The 19,920-nt window shown below is 36.4% G+C and overlaps 2 protein-coding genes across 11 annotated transcripts; both read left to right on the top strand.

Annotated features, from left to right (window-relative positions):
- The first annotated feature begins 6,746 nt into the window (after nucleotides 1-6,746).
- On the top strand, nucleotides 6,747-12,391 carry LOC122275810 (glycosyltransferase-like At3g57200). 2 transcript variants are annotated; one of them, XM_043085079.1, is made up of 11 exons: nucleotides 6,747-7,254; nucleotides 8,435-8,584; nucleotides 8,733-8,785; nucleotides 9,146-9,254; nucleotides 9,347-9,481; nucleotides 9,567-9,611; nucleotides 9,978-10,165; nucleotides 10,345-10,486; nucleotides 11,040-11,086; nucleotides 11,456-11,543; nucleotides 11,724-11,909. In XM_043085079.1, exons 1-11 carry the CDS (start codon nucleotides 6,895-6,897, stop codon nucleotides 11,757-11,759), a joined length of 1,353 nt encoding a protein of 450 aa, XP_042941013.1. In that variant the 5' UTR covers nucleotides 6,747-6,894; the 3' UTR covers nucleotides 11,760-11,909. The 2 variants fall into 2 exon arrangements, with proteins under 2 accessions (XP_042941013.1, XP_042941012.1); XM_043085078.1 differs by having other exon boundaries at nucleotides 6,749-7,254; nucleotides 11,669-12,391.
- Nucleotides 12,392-12,598: 207 nt separating this feature from the next.
- On the top strand, nucleotides 12,599-18,964 carry LOC122275809 (DNA-(apurinic or apyrimidinic site) endonuclease, chloroplastic). 9 transcript variants are annotated; one of them, XR_006228701.1, is made up of 12 exons: nucleotides 12,599-12,889; nucleotides 13,153-13,333; nucleotides 13,469-13,569; nucleotides 13,771-13,850; nucleotides 14,073-14,321; nucleotides 14,468-14,790; nucleotides 16,040-16,150; nucleotides 16,574-16,711; nucleotides 16,805-16,844; nucleotides 16,967-17,205; nucleotides 17,314-17,394; nucleotides 18,188-18,249. XR_006228701.1 is itself a non-coding variant. In XM_043085072.1 (12 exons), the coding sequence occupies exons 1-12, from the start codon at nucleotides 12,840-12,842 to the stop codon at nucleotides 18,792-18,794; spliced, it is 1,638 nt and encodes a 545-aa protein (XP_042941006.1). In that variant the 5' UTR covers nucleotides 12,611-12,839; the 3' UTR covers nucleotides 18,795-18,964. The 9 variants fall into 9 exon arrangements, 6 of the variants coding, with proteins under 6 accessions (XP_042941011.1, XP_042941010.1, XP_042941006.1 ...); XM_043085072.1 differs by lacking the exon at nucleotides 16,967-17,205 and adding an exon at nucleotides 18,673-18,964 and having other exon boundaries at nucleotides 12,611-12,889; nucleotides 14,073-14,315; nucleotides 16,797-16,844; nucleotides 18,188-18,347; XM_043085071.1 differs by lacking the exon at nucleotides 16,967-17,205 and adding an exon at nucleotides 18,673-18,964 and having other exon boundaries at nucleotides 12,614-12,889; nucleotides 16,797-16,844; nucleotides 18,188-18,347.
- The last annotated feature ends 956 nt before the right edge of the window (nucleotides 18,965-19,920 follow it).

The following is a 19,920-nucleotide window of genomic DNA, read 5'->3' as shown; positions in this document are numbered from 1 at the left end:
GTACAACATTTACATGTCTTGTCTCGTCTACCCAAAATCCATGGATCATCGATTCAGGAGCTAATGAACATCTAACTGGTTTGTCTCATTCCTTACTTGAGTTAGGTACTATGTAATTTCCCAAGAGTGTTACTCTTGCTAATGGTTCTCTTGCTAAAGTTACAGGCATTGGATCCACCAAGTTCACTGAGTCTATATCCCTGTCATCCGTTCTATATGTTCCTAGTTTTCCCTTTAGCTTGCTGTCCATTAGTAAAATCACTCAAAACCTTCAATGTTCTGTGACATTTTTTTCCTTCTGTATGTATCTTTCAGGATCTCAAGACGGGGAAGAAGATTGGTACGGGGCATGAAACTGGTGGTCTTTATTACCTCGACGTCGAGCAGTCACCCACTCGAGCCCTCACTTCCTCCTCCGCTTTTGAATGGCATTGCCGTCTTGGACACCCATCCCTTTCTCTTTTGAAACGTCAAGTTAGGGATCTTGGGAATGTGTCTCCCTTTCCTTGTGAAGCATGTCAACTTAGTAAGCACTACCGTGTGTCTTTTGTACCTCGAGTTGATAATTGAGCATATTCTTCTTTTGCATTGGTTCATTCTGATATATGGGGACCATTCAACATTGTATCAAACAAGTTTCAATATTTTGTTATATTTGTTGATGACTATTCTCGTATGACATGGTTATTTCTGATGAAAGTAAGATCTGAACTCCTTTCCATATTCAAAGTCTTTTGAAAAGAAATTAAAACTCAATTTGGACAAAAAGTTCAAGTTTTGCGTTCTGACAATGCTAAAGAATATCAATCTAATGCCTTTGCTGCTTACTTAAGCAATAAGGGAATTGTTCATCAAACTTTATGTTCTTACACATCCCAACAAAATGGGGTAGTTGAACATAAAAATCGTTATTTGTTAGATATCACTCAAGCTCTTTTACTGCACATGCATGTTCCTAAACGTTTTTGGAGTGATGGTATTCTTACTGCATGTCACCTTATCAATCGTATGCCTTCATCTGTCTTCGATGGCTCCTCTCCCTTCTCCATTTTGTTTCCCTCATTGCCAACCTTTGCTCTTCCACCCAAAATCTTTGGGTGTGTTTGCTATGTTCATAATCTTGGCCCAGACTTTGATAAACTTGATTCACGTGCTGCCAAGTGTTTCTTTGTTGGTTATTCCCGAACACAAAAAGGATATCGCTGCTATAGTTCTGCTCTTCGACGCTACTTCACAAGTGCTGATGTCACATTTTTTGAGTCCATACCCTATTTCTCAGACACGTCTTCGGTTGTTGAGTATGATCCTCTACCATTACCTACTCTAACCCTTTCTCCTCCACAGTCACCCACTATTACCCAACCTCCTTCAGTGCCTTCTCTTGTCCTTCTACAGGTGTACTTGCGTCGCTCACGGACCCCAGCTCCCCTGCCTCCACCAACTTTGTTTCCGTCTTCAGACCCTGAGTTACTCAGTGCTTCAGAATCTCCACCTATTGCTCTCCGAAAATGTACTCGTTCTTGTGTTACTCAACATCCGATTAGCCAATATGTCTCCTGTCATGCATTGTCTCCATCTTTTTCATCTTTTACTTCTCAATTGTCAAAAGTTTTTGTTCCTAAGACAGTTCAGGATGCTTTATCTGATCGGGAATAGAGGACAGCCATGGAAAATGAAATGGATGCTCTTCACCATAATGGGACATGGGATCTTGTTTCTTTGCCGCCGGGAAAACAATTTGTTGGCTGTAGATGGGTATACACAGTCAAATTCCATCCTACTGGCGCTGTGGAACTTCTGAAAGCTCGCTTGGTAGCTAAGGGTTACACTCAAATTTATGGCATTGATTACAATGAGACTTTTTCTCCCGTTGCCAAAATTTCATCTTTTCGGGTATTGATCTCTCCTGCTGCTAATTTGGATTGGCCTTTATTTCAGTTGGATGTTAAAAATGCATTCCTACATGGTGACTTAAATGAGGAAGTGTATATGGAGCAACCACCTGGTTTTGTTGCTCAGGGGGAGTGTCGAGGTACAATTTGCAAGTTAAACAAGGCATTATATGGTTTGAAACAATCTCCTCGAGCATGGTTTGGGAGGTTCTCTGATAGTGTAATGGCATTTGGTCTTCATAGATGCCAAACAGACCACTCGGTATCTCATCTGCATAGTGATGCAGGTCATATCTTATTGATTGTATATGTAGATGATATTGTAATTACTGGGAGTGATTCAGCTGGAATCGCCAAGCTGAAACAATTTTTACATGATCAGTTTCTACAAAAGACTTGGGTAAACTTAGATACTTTCTTGGAATCGAAGTTAGTAGATCTAAAAAGGGTATCAATCTATCTCAGAGAAAATATGTGCTTGATCTTTTGGAAGAAACTGGCATGTTGGGTGCACGGCCCATTGACACTCCTATGGATCCAAATCGTAAACTCTTGAAAGAGGAAGGTGAGTTGTTTGGAGATCCAGGTCGGTATTAAAGACTTGTTGGAAACCCCAAGGGGTTGGCCTAAGTGGTGAAGGCCTTGGTCTTGGGGTCTCATTCCCTTCAAAGTCCAAGGTTCAACACCTCATGGGTGCAAACAATCCTTTGGGGCTACACCCCCTGGTGAAAAGCCAGCGATTTAACCAGTTCCGTGTAGGGAAACTTCCGAGGGTGCGATGCACGGGACTAGAGTTTATTCTGCAGGGGTCCAAAGGGCCCTGCCTTGGAGAGGTTCCCTGACATAAAAAATAAATAAATAAATAAATAAAATAAAGACTTGTTGGAAAATTAAATTATCTGACTATCACTAGACCTGATATTTCTTATGCAGTAAGTGTACTGAGCCAATTTCTACAAACGCCTAGGGTCTCACATTGGGATGCTGTAATCCATATTCTTCGGTATCTTAAGCGAGCTCTTGGCCTTGGGTTGTTGTATAGACCAAATGGGCATCTTAGAATTGAAGTTTTTTCAGATGCTGATTGGGCAGGATCTCCTTTAGATAGAAGATCGACTACTGGATATTGTACCTTTGTAGGAGGTAATTTGGTTACATGGAAGAGTAAGAAGCAAACAATAGTAGCTCGATCTAGTGCAGAGGCCGAATACAGAGCAATGGCTCACACTGCTAGTGAGCTGACATGGTTGCAACACTTTCTTCATGAGATTGGGTTTCCAGCTCCTGTCCCCCTTCAGTTATTTTGTGATAATCAAGCTGCAGTACATATTGCGTCTAATCCTGTATTCCATGAGAGGACTAAACACATTGAGATTGATTGTCACTTTATTCGAGATAAAATATTCAGTGGTGACATCTCTACACCCTTTTTGAAGTCTGCTGATCAACTTGCAGATGTGTTTACCAAACCACTTTGTCATAGTCGGCTAAAGTTTATTTGTTCCAAGTTAGGTTTATATGATATATATGCCCCAGCTTGAGGGGGAGTGTTGGAATACATATTGTAATTAAATGTATAATGTGAGGGTATAATGGTCACTACTTGTATATGTATAGTTGAATATTCATTAATAAAACACAACACAGTTTTCTCTCTCTCTCTTGTTTATCAACTACAATTTGTAGCCATATAAATTCAACAAGAGATAGTGATGGCTATCAATAAAATTGGGGGTACCGTCCCTCTTTCTAAAAAAAAAAATCAACAAGAGACATGAAAGGGTTAAATTAATTATGTCTCTTTGAACAGCGCTCACTTGCTCCATTAAAGAGGTGCTTGGCATATTTTGATGCTAAACCATAATGTTTAGCCAGCACCTTTGTAAATATTATTTTAAATCATCAGCTGTAAATATATTGTTTGTTGGGTTTGAGTTACACATGCACTTGAAAGGATTGATCTGACTGGCATGCTGTTGTTCTGTTTATATGCAGAAGTAGGTACTTTTCATGACAAGGGTGCAAGGATGGACAATGCAATAATTTTACCACCTCATGAATTTCTTTATGAGGATGCTTCTCATTGTAGTCCCGAGGATAATTATTTTGCTTGCAGTGCAGTAATGCCTTCATTGCCATTGACAATAAAATGGCTGCGGGATTGTGTCAAAGAAAACCCGTCCATAAAAGTTCAGGTAAGATTAATGGCAACCTGATCTTATTTTAACTTTGATGTTGGAATGACCTTGAAAGCATAGGGTATCGTGGAGATATGGGTTAGGAAATTAGTCCTGAAAGTTCCCTCGACTCTTCTTTGATTGGAATAAAATTTAGGAAATTGCACAAATTGAAGCGTCTTTCCATTTTTCATAAACAAGAATGTCAATGATATGCCACTTTAGGATAATAGTACAAAGCCCGCATGCGTCTTGACAGACACTCTTGCTAACCAGGTGATCAATATGCTTATTGTTGATTTACAGGTTCTTGTCACTGGATCACTGCACCTGGTTGGGGATGTTCTAAAGCTATTGAAGAGGTGATATGCATTAAGACAATTGCCGAAAATAGGGGTTATCCAAAACATTCTTTTCACTCATTTGCATCACATTGATTGATTCTATACCACATTGTTGAAGCAGCTAAGCTTCTAAATGTCATCATAATCTGCCAAACTGATAATGCTTCTTTGGCAAGTGACATTCCACTGATTTATTTTCTGTAAAATAATTGAGGTTCATACCATTCATTAAAAGAATATATGTATTTGGTGTTAAACAATGCATTTATGGATAAATGTTACTATTTTATGCAGTGGCTTTCACTTATAGTTTGGGCTGGAAGCATTGCGATTTGCCGTATTGAGACAAAAAAATGAAAATGTGCTCTGCATATTCCTTATCTATTATAGAATCATCCTTTTTGTTCATCGTGATCCAGTTTAGTGGAAAACTTCCTTTTGCCAATAGAAACAGACCACTAAATACTTGAGTCTTTTCCTCGTATCTCTCCTTTATATCTGAAATTACTCTTATTTTTATGCCCATTTTGGGCATCAACATAACAACATAGAGCACATCACCTGTGAACAATAATAGAAAATGAAACAGATCATTTTTGCTTGTAATCTACCTACATTTCGTGTATCTTAAGACTAAGGCCAAGGCACTGATAGTGATTCCTTTGGAATTAACTCAAGGGCTTTAGAAAAACAGAAAAGAAAAGGAGAGAGGTCCCATTTGGCTTAAAAATAACATGCATGCAGGTGTTAGATCATAATTTAACATGTATAGCTTTAAATGTGGATCAGATCTGACGGTAAAACCAAGTTTTTCTTTTCTTAATAATTGTTGCCATTTTAACAAAGAGAAATGATATTTGCGGTTGTGAGTGTACAAGTAATAATTTTTAAAAAATAATAATAAATATGGAGCTTAGAAAAAAAAAATTAATAGTGAATTTTACTTAAGCGACTAAACGTTGTTTACACAATTTACGATTATACGTAACATTAGTCAATACATAGCATTACAAATGCAAAGTACAGATGAAGACAATACGTGTTCTACCTCCATGTTGTCTGGCTCTTGCAAGTTGCAAGCCATGTTGCGTTCCTGCCCCTTTCGAGCAAAAGGTTAATTCGAATTAATATTAGATTCTTAATTTGTTTTATCTTCTATTGCAGCTTGTAAAATGTGGTGGGGAGTTCTATCAATATTCAATATATATATATGATTATTATTAGTATGGTGGGTCATCGTCATCCTCATTTGGTGCTAACGTGTTAACAGATCGAGTAGACATTAGTTCAGCATTGAAAAGGCTCCAAACCTCACTGAATAAGCCAAAACACCACAGCCTAAGCACCACCTACCCATAAAACAAAAGAAAAAAAGGAACCCTTAACCTAAAGCTCTCTGCCATAATGAAATGCTGTTTCTTCTTGGAAAAGTGAGGAGTTAATGGAGCGTGTTTGTTTGTCATGCATGTATGGCATAAGTTTCATCGATGGGATAGATGCTTGCTATGACTACTTGCCTATCTATCATCTATTCCCTTGACGATAAGAGACACGATTTAAATGGATATTAACGTCGTAATTAAAGTTTGGAGCCTTTCAATTCATGTCTTTTTTTCTTGGCGTCTCGAGTCTACAAATGAGGCTTAATTTATGGGTTTTTCTTATGGAGTTCATATCTACCATTAGAGTAGTGCTACTGTGCTACCCTGCTGCATGAGTAGCTCTCCTCACTGTTACTGCTAGCTCATTTTGAGGCTTTTTTTTTTTTTTTTTTTAATTTTGTTTTCACATTTTTTAATATATTTAAATATTTTTAAAAAATAAAAAGAATACACCAATACATTTTTAATCACTTCTTTAATCTTTAAGAATTTTTTTTTTTTTTTTTTTTTTAACAGAGCGGTCACATGGAGTGGTCAAAGTTAGTGGGCATACTAGCTTTTTTCCTACCATTAATATCTCTTTATTTTTAAGCTATTAATTTAATGCTCATAATATCATTTAGGTATTTTTTATCAATTTGATTTTTTTTATTTGAATAATTTTATATGTATGTACCATTTTATGCACAATATTATACATATTAAATATCTTTTTCATTTTATCAGTTTTTTTAATTCAAATTTTAAAATTTTGTCCAGTTTGTGATAAAACCAAACTGATATAACATAAATAAAAATATTTCACACTTTTGCTCAAAAAGATATTTGAGATTTTTTCAGCCAATAGTGAAAATGATCCCAAATAATTTGAACTAAAATAATTAATTATTTTTAGATTGAAAAAAAAAAAAAAGGCCGTAGCAGACAATAACAATGGTTCCTATGATGGGTTCATTTTCCTTCAGGTTTCAAATTTTCCGTCGGCTTCCATCTCTCCCCCTCACTCGCTAACATAGACGATATACCTGCATGCATATATAAATAAATATATATTTATATCGCGATATATGCACCGAACTTTCTCTCCTTGCAGCCTCTCATGGCGGGTCTCCACTCTGCCCTTAGACCCACCACCTCCTCTTCATCTTCTTCTTCATTTTCGTCGTCTTCCTCGCAGTCCTTCAGTTCTCGGCTCCTCTTGCTCCTCACACTCCTCTCGTTGACTCTTGCTTCCTTTGCCTTTATTCTTCAATGGCGGGGCGGACTCAACGACCCGATTACCCGCTGGTCCCCAGACCATAACGAGTTCCCGGGCATGGGTGTTTCCGGCTCCGGAACCTCCCATTCTTCTCGCTCTTCGGGCTCCGATTGCGTGGATCTTCTGGGTCAGAGCCGCTCACCGGTCTTCCCGTATTTCAAGGACTGGAAGTTCGGGCACGGGTCGGATCTGAAGCCTAAGGTAATTGTCTGAATTGGCCTTATAAGTGTTCTGGTTTTGCTTAAATTTGGTTTATGGGTTTTGCTTGTATTGACTTTTGGGTTTCTGGGGGTTTGAGTTTTGGTGGGTGTGTTTGGTTTTTTGGATCTGGCATCTGGGTTGTGCTGATATTGGTTTGGCACGAGTGGTAAGATGTGATTTTAATTACTATTAGAATAGATATAAGACAGGACTCATGTGAGCCATTGCCAATTGGTAATCAAAGTGAGTTTTGTTACCAGTAGTGTATTGTTAAATTTTGTCATGCGGTAGATTATAATTTCGTTGGACTCAAAATATTAGCAATTTAGGTTTATTTATTAGATAATTTCGATTCAAAACTCTCATCCATAATTTGTATTTTTTATTTATTCTAAATTTCGTTTGATGCATCTGAAATGACAAGTAGAAGCTGCATGGTGGGAAAAAATATTAATATAATTTGAAATTGATGATGAATCTATTTGAAGAATCTAACTTTTTAATTCCGGATGATATCTAGGCACGCTTGTTCAGTGTTTTCATAAGGCTTCCTCCAAAATCTCTAGTTTTTGTCCAATATACGGATTGAGGAAATTAGAAATATTTGAGACCAGGGCAATATGCATGTTAACTTTCAATTTGCGAAAGCAATATGCTTGTGCCTATTGCTGAAAAATCTTGGATATTCTCCTTCATTTTGATAATTGATATATACAACTTCACTAATAGTCACTTTCTTAACCATTAAGTAAAAATAAATAAATAAAATTAAAATACTTGAGTGTGTGAGTGCAGAGGAGTAGAGGAGTGATGCGACTGAAAAGAAAGAAACTTTAAAAAATAAAGAGAGTAGTGAATGGGTGGTAGGAGGTAGTAAGCCTATCATTATCCTATCACATATTTATTCCTATAAAATATATCATTTTTTTTTTATAATTTTGTTTGTTTTTGGTATTTCCTTTGGTGATATTTTGTTCCTTCCATGACATTCAAGGTATCTCTATTCGGCATTTGTTAGTCATTTGTATAAATGAGATAAATTTCCTTTGATGCATTAATGAATGTCTCATGTTGTGAATTGATGCCAAAGTTGTCGTATATTTGATTACTTTGTTGATGAATCATGGATCAATTTATGGCCTCTCTCTCTCTCTCTCTTGGCAATTTTGCTGTATGCCAGATATGTATTACGACAAGCACTTCTGCTGGTCTAGAGCAGATTTTACCTTGGATCTTTTATCATAAGGTGATTGGAGTTTCAACATTTTTCCTTTTTGTGGAAGGGAAGGCTGCCTCCGCAAATGTATCTAAAGTCTTGGAAACAATTCCAGTGAGTCTAAGTCCTCTGCTTCGTGTATTACATTGACCGATCAATACCTCCTTGTATTTAATGTCTGCAAATTCTCTCTTAAATTCCCTTTTTGAATTTCTCGATTTCTTTTATTATGGGTTAAAGATTTTTTGTTTTTATTTTTCAGGGAGTTAAAGTTATATTCAGAACAAGAGAATTAGAGGAGCAGCAAGCTAAAAGGTTTTATTTAGATTTCTTTTTTAGAACACTTTATCATGGGATGACAGGATCTGTTCTTTCAGTTTTAGTTTTTAGGACTTTATTAATGTTTGCTCTTTGTTCCAATAAAAAGTTACTTTACTTATATAAAAAGTGTAGGTTTATCTATTGAACTACTCCCTCGTACTTAGATTGCGCCTTTTTTGGCTCACCAATAAAATTATCTCACTTGAAATATTTATTCTTTCAGAGGTGGTCTGTGATATTGTCAGCCAATATTTATTAGTGGAGGAGACTGTTTGTTTTTTACTTTGTGCAATTTCACTAATACGAGTCTAATTATTTATGCTTCAATTTCCGTTATTGCAACTATGTGATTAGCCGGATCTGGAATGAGACTTGGTTGGCAAGCTTCTTCTACAAACCATGTAATTATGAGTTGTTTGTGAAGCAATCTCTAAATATGGAAATGGCAATTGTCATGGCAAGGGTAAGGTTACTGAATTTTTATCTGTTGTATGACATGCTTATTATATTTTCATAATGTAATAAGAGGCTGTTGCTGTTTTTTGAAAATTTTAGGATGCTGGGATGGATTGGATCATCCATCTTGACACTGATGAACTAATACATCCAGCAGGCACGCGGGAGTATTCTTTGAGACAATTGCTGTCTGACGTTCCCGGAAATGTTGATATGGTTATTTTTCCAAACTATGTGAGTGAAGCAGCTTTATCTAAACTTTTCTTCAAACTAGTTAATAGCAGCACTTAAAATTTTGTTGGCATATTGTGTGTTTCAGGAGAGCAGTGTTGAGCGAGATGATATCAAGGAACCTTTCAGTGAGGTATAATCTTTTTGACCTTCCCCATGGTCTTGACCACGATTAAAAAATTGGATGACTGATGGTATAGAGATTGGCAACACTAGTTTTAGTTGAAGTTGGAATGATCAAAAGATTTATCTGTATTATGGGTTCTCCACCTAGACATTTTCAATCTTTGTCAAATCAATGAATTGGTTAGGAAGTTCAAAAGTCTTTGTCTTGCTTCCAATAAAAATTTTCAAAGTTGCTTCAAGGAAAAACAATTTTTGACAATTTGAATTATGCTGGGACAATTCAAAGTGTTAAAACCCATTATTTTGATATGCAACTTCTGTTATTACACAGACACATTTGTTGCCTGATATCACTTATCTTATTTTGGCATAGGTCTCGATGTTCAAGAAGAACTATGACCATCTTCCAAAAGATGTGTATTTTGGCCACTACAAAGAAGCAACCCGTGGCAATCCAAACTACTTTTTGACCTATGGAAATGGAAAAGCAGCTGCTCGAATTCAAGATCATCTTCGTCCTAATGGAGCACACAGATGGCACAACTATATGAAGACCCCAAAGTATGTTGATTCTATGTTACATTTCAGCTGGTTTATTACCATGCATGTCTTGATCAAAGTTTTCAAATGTCTCTGTTTATACAAATGATATGTTAGCTTTGATTCATTATCTCCAAATTTATGGTTAAATGAAATTTGTTTTGTCTACACTCATCTTTCCCATGCGCTCTTTTTTATAGTGAGATCAAATTAGACGAGGCTGCTGTTCTGCATTACACGTACCCTAAATTTTCTGATTTAACTTCAAGACGTGATCGGTGTGGCTGCAAGCCTACAAAGGAAGATGTTAAAAGATGCTTCATGCTGGAGTTTGATAGAGCTGTGAGTTCTGATGCCTTTGCTATTCTTTTCTCGTGGTTAAACCTGATGCAACCATGTCTTATAGATTGCTTGTAGTTTGGAGAGAGCATAGTTATCATTTTCATTAGATTCGACATGTGGTGCCTGAATTTTCCTTGAGTTGAAGTTTGTACTACCCCAAGGTTTTTAAGCTTTTTTGGGTGGTGGTGGTTTTTTTTTTTTTTTGGGGGGGGGTTGAGTGTGTGCCAGCGCATCTTAAGGTATGTTTGGTTTAGCGACAACACATGGTGTTGATTGGAATTAGATGAACATTCCTAAAATACCCGTCCTAATTTTTTTCTTAAAAACGAGCATACAATCTATTTTTTAAACCCTATAAAAGACCAAATGGTGGCTGGCCAGCCACCACAACCATGCGGCTGGTCAAATGATTGTTGGGGTGGTTTGCTGTGGCCTGGGCCAATTGGCCACCCATACAAATTTATAAAAATTTTGGTATATTTTTAGCACAAATCCTGCATATGTGTGATTATACATCTTGCTTACAGTTATGTCCTATTATATGGGCGTGCAGGCATTCATAATTGCTTCAACGGCAACAGAGGAGGAAATGCTTCGCTGGTATGAGGATTATGTACAAAATCTCGCATCCTTCGTTTCAATACATAAAGTTCATAGAAAATTAAATTTTATGGTCTGTCCTTTGCAAGTTGTATTCAACGGTACATTTGGACATCACTGAGTTTTAATGATTTTCTTGTGGTCTTTTGACATTAACAGTGGTGCTGATTGTTGTGAACTAAGGCTGGGAATGATAACCCATTTGTAGGATTGTGATAAGACCCACTTTTTTCTCAAGTTCTCTCCAAGATGGCCTATTACAGCCACCTTTTATTGAAAGTTAGGACAGTGTATTATGAATGAGATAACCGTTCTTAGCTTTGGTTTCTATAAATGTGTGTTTTTGCTTACTCTTCTTTGCTGTTAAAGGTACCGTGAACGCATCGTGTGGGCTGACAAAGAACTAAACTTGAAACTTTTGAGGAAGGGCATATTGACTCGTGTTTATGCTCCAATGGTGAGTTCAATATCCATAAAGTCTACCTTCATTTTGATTGTACTCAAACTTCCCAGTAACTTATTTGCTTTGCACCTTACTTGGTTGTTAGATATTCTCAGACTCTTTTCAAGTCTTCTGTACAGGTCATTATTCAAGGTCTGAGGGAATCTGGAACTTTTCACTCTGTTGTCATTTCAGCAATGCAGACAAGTGTGTCGAAAGAACATTTCTTAAAATCCATTGAGAGTAGTAACTCTTCTAGGGCAATCACATCTGGAGTGATCACTTCAAGAAAGATGGGTAACAGCGGAGAATCTCAAGCGACTGTAAGAAAATTCTTGGAAATCGAAGAAGCTGCTTCTCACCCCTCAGCTATCCCACCCTTATCTCCGCCCGGGCTGCATGATTTTCACATTGACACATAGTCTTTTCTGCCATTCATGGCCCTTTAACTCCTTGCCAATGTCAGCTACCCCGTTTGGAGATTGGGAGGGCAAAACAGAATAGAGTGAGAGAAGCAGTTTTGGCTTTCCGACGGGCACTTTATTGTTCAGTTTCATGGGGGGTTCTTCCCGATCATTACCCAAGCGCTGGTGTACATTTCAGGTTTAGATGGATAGATTTTAGAGAGTGATAGGTGTAGAGCGGGATTTCGATTAGAGATTCCTGATTTTCTTGTATCTTGTTCATCCATGTAACTATCTGCTGATTGCCCGAGGTTGTAATCGCAATTCCTCCCGCATAATTGATTGTTAATTGATACACATTGAACTGGGCCATTTAAGAATGGAAGTTCTTTCCCCAGTGAGGATAGAGAGATGATTACTCAATAAACATGGCTAATCAAGTGCCATTGATTTCTTTTAGTCGAAGGGATACCACATTTTCACATGAAATGTTTAATGTGCAAATTTAAGTGAATAATTTCCTTCCCGTGCCTGAAAAAATCAAGAGAACGAAAACGTTCTAGAAGCGTATAATTTACATCCTCTCCGATAATTGATCATGGTAGAAACGAGTAATGTTGCCAATCATATATAATTTTGATAAATGATATTTTGTAGTGTAAATTTCGGGTATTCTTTTCTAAGATTTGAATCTAGCAGTACATGAATCTAGCAGTACAGAATTTTCCAATTTATAATCGTGATCGTCAAGAAACGATTCTTCTGGCTACGTGTTACCCCACAAACTTGGCTCCGGTCCACTGTGTAGGCATAAAACCTGCGTTAATTGGCAGCTCTTCTCTTCCTCAACCATGCCACTTAAACCGCACACTCTTCCCCCTCTCCCCCCATCTCTCTCTCATGAGCGATGAAGCAAGCATTGCATCTACAGCTTAAGAGTTTCGTAAACCTTCCAAGGTCTCTCTCTCTCTCTCTCTCTCAACAATATATCAAACGAAATTTAGTTTTTTTTGAAATATTTATTTTCCGAATTCCTTTACTTTATAGTATTTTTACTTTACTCTTTATTTGGTCGCCGAGAAACCAAATATCGAGACATTCTTGTGAAAGGTATATGATTGAGAAGAAAAGGCAAATACCTTTCGGAGTCGAAAACTTCAATTTCTTTTATGTTATGTGATTATTTCTTTTTACCGTTTGACTGACTAAGGGAATTGTAGTTTTGCAGTAGCTCCAAGAAGGAATTTAAGAGTTGGAACATCGATCTCTTTTAGAGTACGCACAATGGGGTCCAAAGACTCCAAACGACTCCTCTCAAATTCATCGCTACCCGTGTCATTGGAGGACAAGAAAGAGAAGAAACTGAAAGGATTAGTGGGTACAAACTCGACTTCTGAGAAGGTTGTTGTAAAAGTTGTTTGATATTGCTTCACCTTTTTTTTAAATGGGCTGATTTTGTTCTCTGTTGTATGCTTTATGGTCATTCGGGTCTGTCGGATTGTAGTTCGTATTGATTTAGATTTAGTTTACACATAGGAAAATGGTGTGAAAAGCTCTTCAGTTGTGTTTGAACGATTTAAGGAAGACCCTGCGAGAATCGAGACAATGACCGTTCAAGAGCTCAGGGCTACATTGAGGTTAGTACCTGCTTATCTGCTTTGTGAGTGAATATGACTCTTTTTAAGTCTCGGCACTTCTTCACCTATTGGAAATGGTCTCTTTTAAGTATGTTTTCACCGTAGAGAATGATACGAGTGCAGCCGTTGATATGTAGGAGATGGTGCCTTTCTTTTCTGTCTTGCGATTTCAAGTGTTTTCTAATCTTTTTAAATCGTCAGGAGCGTTGGGGTCCCTGCTAAAGGCTGTAAACGCGATCTTGTGAATGCTTTGAAGTGTTTTGCGGAAAAGAAGATAGATGGTAATCTTACATGTTCTTCCATAGTATTTTACGCTGCTCCATGTATTGTGGGTGTTAAATAATAAAAACACGGAGCAAAAGAAGAGTTTTTTAATAACTAATAATGTTTTACTAACTACTAATATATTTCAATATTTTCTTTTTATCCCTTTTAGCTCTCTACAACGTATCTGAGTAAGATACTTGTGCTTATTTCCAAAGGTAAGATTCTCATATGTGCAGGTAAAACTTCTCTGACGGTAGAAGAACAAGCATCCTTTTCTGCTGAAAATATATCTGTAAAATGTAAGGATAAGGACTTCTCTAAAGAAGACTGTGTTGAAGATGTCAACACTGATTTGGAAGTTCCTGGGCTTCCGCAACATAAGGGAAGGGTAAAGAAATCTGCAACTGAGGGTAGTATTAACAAATTCAATACGAAAAGGGTCACAAAGAAACAAAATCTGTCTATCAGATGTGATGAAGGTTCAGGTGCTTAGGATTTTGTTCTTACCATAATGCTTTGATATGATTATCTTTTTTTGGAGCAAATCTCCCTCCCCTATAATGTTCTGCTCAAATCGGACGTACAATTGGTTTAACTTAAACGAGTAATTGTCTCTGGTTAATGTTGGTAGGTGGGATGGTCTTGGAGGCAAAGAGAACAGTTTCTTCAAAGATTATTCATGAAGTTGTTAATGCTGACAAAGGAGTTATGCCTGTCATACAAACTGAACCATGGACAGTTCTTGCCCACAAGAAGCCTCAGAAAGGCTGGATTCCTTATAATCCTAAAACCATGAGGCCTCCGCCTCTAACCAGGGACACAAGATATATGAAGCTCATGTCTTGGAATGTCAATGGATTAAGAGCTTTATTGAAATTAGAGGGATTTTCTGCGCTGCAACTTTCCCAAAGGGAAGATTTTGATGTTTTGTGCTTGCAAGAGACCAAGCTACAGGCAAGTATATAAATACATGTTCTGTTTCTTGCGGCTAGGAATTGGTAGAAACTGTGGCTATATCAAGGGATTTATTAATTTGATAAAAACCTAGTTAATCAAGTTTGAACTTTTAGTTCATATGCAATATTGCGTTGTGTTATCATTTTGGAAGAATGACTTAAGTGGTGTAATTGTGAAATTTTTTTTCCTTCAAAACATTATGCCCCTCAAAAGTGCACCATCGCTGACCAAGTATGCATTCAGCTTGGGATTTATTACATCTATCTTTACCATTTTTGTCATCTACGGCCTGGGTTAGTTTTGACTCAAAGTAGGTAGTCGGTTCCTCTATTCAACTTGGCACTAAGTGGGAAAAGAATTATTTCCTTTTAGTTTCACGAATCTATGCTTTTCTTCGCCATTGTGACCACTGTAAATTTTCTTGTTTCCCCATTTCCTTTCTCTGGGTGGTGGTTAAGAATTTGGAAACAGCTTTGAAACGTTCCACGATCACCAAAACAAAGTATATCAAGTATAAACTATTTTGGCAGGTAGGTAGTGCATGTTAAGATTGCTAAGCTAGCATTTAAAGAGGCAGCTGGATAAGCATTCTATCAGTCCTGAATGCTAGAGTTCAAAGTTTTCAAGGCAGCACTTTTTTGTAAAAATTTCTGTGAGAACTGTCACTTGAAAAAAACTATATAAAGTTTTTGTTGTTCATTTTTTCCCCCTATCAGTGGTTCTCTTGTATATGTTGATGTAGTGCACCCTTTGGCACCTCTACTAGTTGCTTTATTGCTTATCAAAAAACGTAATGCATTAAAACCTAGCCCACTGTGAAACATCCTCATACATACAGAGAAGACATACTAGAGTACCTCCCATCTCATTACCTATCGAAATAAAGAAAAATTGTATTTCCCATCTCATTTTGGGGCTGTATATGAAGTCCAAGACATTTTTTCGTCAGGGCAAGTAGAATATTCTTTTGAAATAATATGACCAAGACAAAGTTTAGTTCTTCTTCTTTAGTTTTGAAGTAGGTTTTTTTTTTTTTTTTGTCTTACAATATATTTGTTAGGTGAATGAATTTAGCCAATTATAAGATTTTTTTTTTCTTTGTTTGAAATGCTGTGAGCATCTCTCTACGGTTGATGGTGAGGATATCCAGACAGTGTGTCATGGATAATCTTGTTCTTCATTTCGTTTATATCTGTTCAGGCTTTTGTTCGTTTTATATAATTGCATCTTTAAATTCTCAAAACAGGAGAAGGATGTTGAGAACATCAAACAGTGTCTCATAGATGGCTATGAGAACAGCTTCTGGAGTTGTAGTGTTTCCAAGCTTGGTTATTCTGGAACAGCGATTATCTCAAGGGTATGCTTATTCTTTTTCCAATAGAGGCTGTCAAATTTAGGTCTTTAGAACATTCTGCCTGTCTGGCATATATAGAAGACATTATAGTCGATATATTGTGGTGAGATTTGCCATCATTTTAGTGATGGCTGTTTCTTGCAAAAATTGTTTTTTGATAAGTATGTTCTTGCAAAACTAATCCTGCTGAATATTCCTGTTCTAGTCACCTAATAATTATTTTTTAATATTATACAACATTATTTTGTTACTAACATAGGTTTTAACATTTTTTTACCTTATGCTTTTAATACGCTTATTTCTTTAAAAAATGATTTTATGACAGAAGAAAAAAGAGAAAAAAGTTGATGAATGCAAACTTTTGCTTTTAAGTTATGGTTTTGGGTGGTTTTGTTTCGCTGATGAACATTGGCACTTGTCTGACAGGTAAAGCCACTTTCAGTCAGATATGGCCTAGGCATATCAGATCATGATAGTGAGGGACGGCTTGTGATGGCAGAGTTTGATTCATTTTATCTATTGAGTGGATACGTCCCTAATTCTGGAGATGGCTTGAGAAGACTGGTACTTTACCTCAAGCATCTTCCACTACATTACTAGAGTCTCTTAGTTTCATTTTCTGGACCATTGACTCTGATTTTGATTCTAGTCTTACAGGGTTACACAATGGGATCCGACTCTGAGCAATTATATGAAAGTAAGATTGCTTTTGCTCACCCTTTTCTGTTTCTTTTTTATTTTTGTAATATGTTATACATCGGTTTGCTATATATATTCATCTTCCTTCTCTTTGCTTTTCCTTTTTCCTGTATCAAGCAGAATTCTGTTATTCATGTCGGATGTACCTTAAACCTTGTCCTAAGAATGATCCCAGGAGTAGATTGTTTGGGTCTATCCTGCGAAGAATTGAAATGGATTCGCATATCTTTGATGGCTTAGTGCTTAACGATCATATGGCAACTATGTTTTATGCCTAGTTGAGTTTTAGTTGGATGCTCTTGCCAATACTGTGTAGCTTAGAACAACCTTTGATGCTTTAAAACTCTACAATGCACCAGGTACATGCATGTTTGTTGTCTTGACAAGGTGTATATACTTCTATGTGATTATATGTTTTCCTTTAGAAGTGACTCATTTGTTTATGGTGGTATTCATTATTGATGCAGGAGCTGGAAAAGTCGAAGCCTGTCATTTTGACTGGTGATTTGAATTGTGCTCATGAAGAGATAGACATATATAACCCTGCTGTAAGTGATTCAGATTTTGATGTTGCATATGAGTCCTTATTTATTCCTTACTGCTATTACACTCTTGGAACTACTCGCAATCCAAGAATTAGGTCATTGCATTGGCACTTGTAATCTCTGGTCATGGCCTGGTGGTAAAGGGATGGGTAAGGGGAGCGGATGATGATGGGGGTTAGTTCTTTGGTTTAAATCTCGCCAATTATATAAAAAGGAAATTTTTCTATCAACTGCTTATCTTGTATCATAATATGGAGAATATGCTTTATCTGCCTTTAGCAAAATGATAACCGTGATCAAATCTATCCTTGCCTTACAGCGTTGCCCTTCGAAATTTGAGCTATTTATTTTTAGGATACTGCTAGGGAGACCGACGCCTTGGGCCGATGAAGTGTACCGATGACTTCATTTTGTATTTTTTTTTAATTTCTGTATTTTTAATATTGAAAAAGAAAACACAGAAATTAAAAAATATATATAAAATGAAGTGATTGGACACTTCATCGGAAGCATCGTTTCAAAAAGCATTATCCTTATTTTTATTTGCAAGCTGTTGTTAAATTAGATGCATATGAGTAGTTATATGAAGCTTCCTGAGGAGAAGTGGAGGTGCATATTTGAAGGTAAGGAGGGGTATTTTTGTGAATTGAATCTGATTCTATTTTAACCAGTTACAGTCTTGACCGTAATTAGATTGTAATACTTACTGTGATTGGCTCTCTTTTACAAATGTAGCACACTCAGTCCATTTCAAGTTGCTGAATTATAATTAAGAAATTATTGCATCAAACTGTAGGGAAATAAAAGAAGTGCTGGGTTTACTGATGAAGAAAGGCAATCATTTGGGACAAACTTCTTGTCGAGGGGATTTGTGGACACCTTTAGACGGCAACACCCGGGTGTTGTAGGCTATACTTACTGGGGTTATCGGCATGGTGGGCGCAAAAATAACAGAGGTATTTCAGTCTACCTTCTCAGATCTAATTTCTACTGGATTGAGTTCGAGATGGGCATTTGTAGTGATTGCATGTGTGTTGTAGTTACAAGGATTTTTTTAGTTATCAAAAAAAGAATATTTGAAAGTTGCAGTGATATTACTCCAATCTCATTTGCTTCTGAACAGCCCAGTGAACATGTGGCTCTGTAAAGATTTCTCTATATTTAATCCGTCTCATACTAACTTCACCATCTTCTACTTGATGTTTTTAAATTGGTATTGACATGAGCACCTCGAAAAATGAATTGGCTCTCTGACTGGGGATGTTTTGGATTTTGAAACAGGATGGCGGCTTGACTACTTCCTTGTCTCAGAATCCATTGCTGATAGGGTTTATGACTCTTATATTTTATCTGATGTGGGTGGTAGCGATCATTGTCCTGTTGGCCTTGTACTCAAGCTTTAGTTTTTCCTTTATGGCGCAAAAGCCAATCTTTTGGGGGCCTTAGGATTTCCCTTTTAATGGAAGTTTTGATTAACCTAAATTCATTGTAAGCACACTGTACATCCTCTACTGCCACTCTGCTAAGAGCCTGGCAAAAAAATTCAATGACCTAATCTTTAATTTCGACATTATTAGGAGCTTTTGACTGGAGGTTGAATTATGGAATATCTGGAGACCCTGTCCTGCAACTGTACTAACTTTTTTTCTTCTTCTAATAAGTAAACCCTGACCTGCAACATTAACATCAGAAAAACAAACTCCATACAAAATCCATGTGACAGTATGAAGTTCTTTTCAAAGAGATATATTGCTCTTTGTCATGATTTTTGTTATGTTTAGTCATATTTATTGTTCTTTGTATCGTTCATCCTATTTTCTTGTTTTTTGTATAGAAGAATTGGGCAGAAATTGAAGCATCCTAACTTAATCGATCGAATTTATTGCTTTGACAAACAGTCTTGGGTTTGTAAGTTCAATACATTTTCTTTAGGAAAAATGAGTAAATTTAATATCTATCTGAAAAAAATTCATTTTTTTAATGGACTTTTTTTAGAAATGTTACTGTGCCTCTTAATTATACCACTCACTTTGAAACTTCATGTGGCACCACAATGTGGTCCATGTGGCCTATTTTAAAATTTTAAAACACAGATAATAGGGTAGAGGGAATTTAGGATTTTAATTTCCCTTTTTTAATATTTTCTATGGTTATTTTGTTTTGAATATATATTTTTTTAATAAGTCATGTGACATTGTGATGCCACGTCAAGAGGCAAAGTGAGTAATATAAATTAAGAGGTATGGTAACATTATTATTATTATTATTATTTTAAGGATTGTTTAGAATTTGAACATCTTAAAATTTACATAAATGAGATGAGATAAGATAAAAAAAATTGATAATTAAATAAAATATTATTAAAATATTCTCTTTTAATATTATATTTATTTTTAGATTTGAAAATGTTAAATTATTTATTATATTTTGTGTAGAAATTTAAAAAAATTGTATTGATAAAATGAGATGAGATAGTTTATATAATCAAACAAGACTTACTCTGACAAAATAATGTTTTTTGCTTTTATA

Source organism: Carya illinoinensis, chromosome 9 (genome assembly GCF_018687715.1).
Source record: "Carya illinoinensis cultivar Pawnee chromosome 9, C.illinoinensisPawnee_v1, whole genome shotgun sequence".
NCBI classification, from domain to species: domain Eukaryota; kingdom Viridiplantae; phylum Streptophyta; class Magnoliopsida; order Fagales; family Juglandaceae; genus Carya; species Carya illinoinensis.
This window is presented reverse-complemented; position numbering and strand designations above follow the sequence as displayed.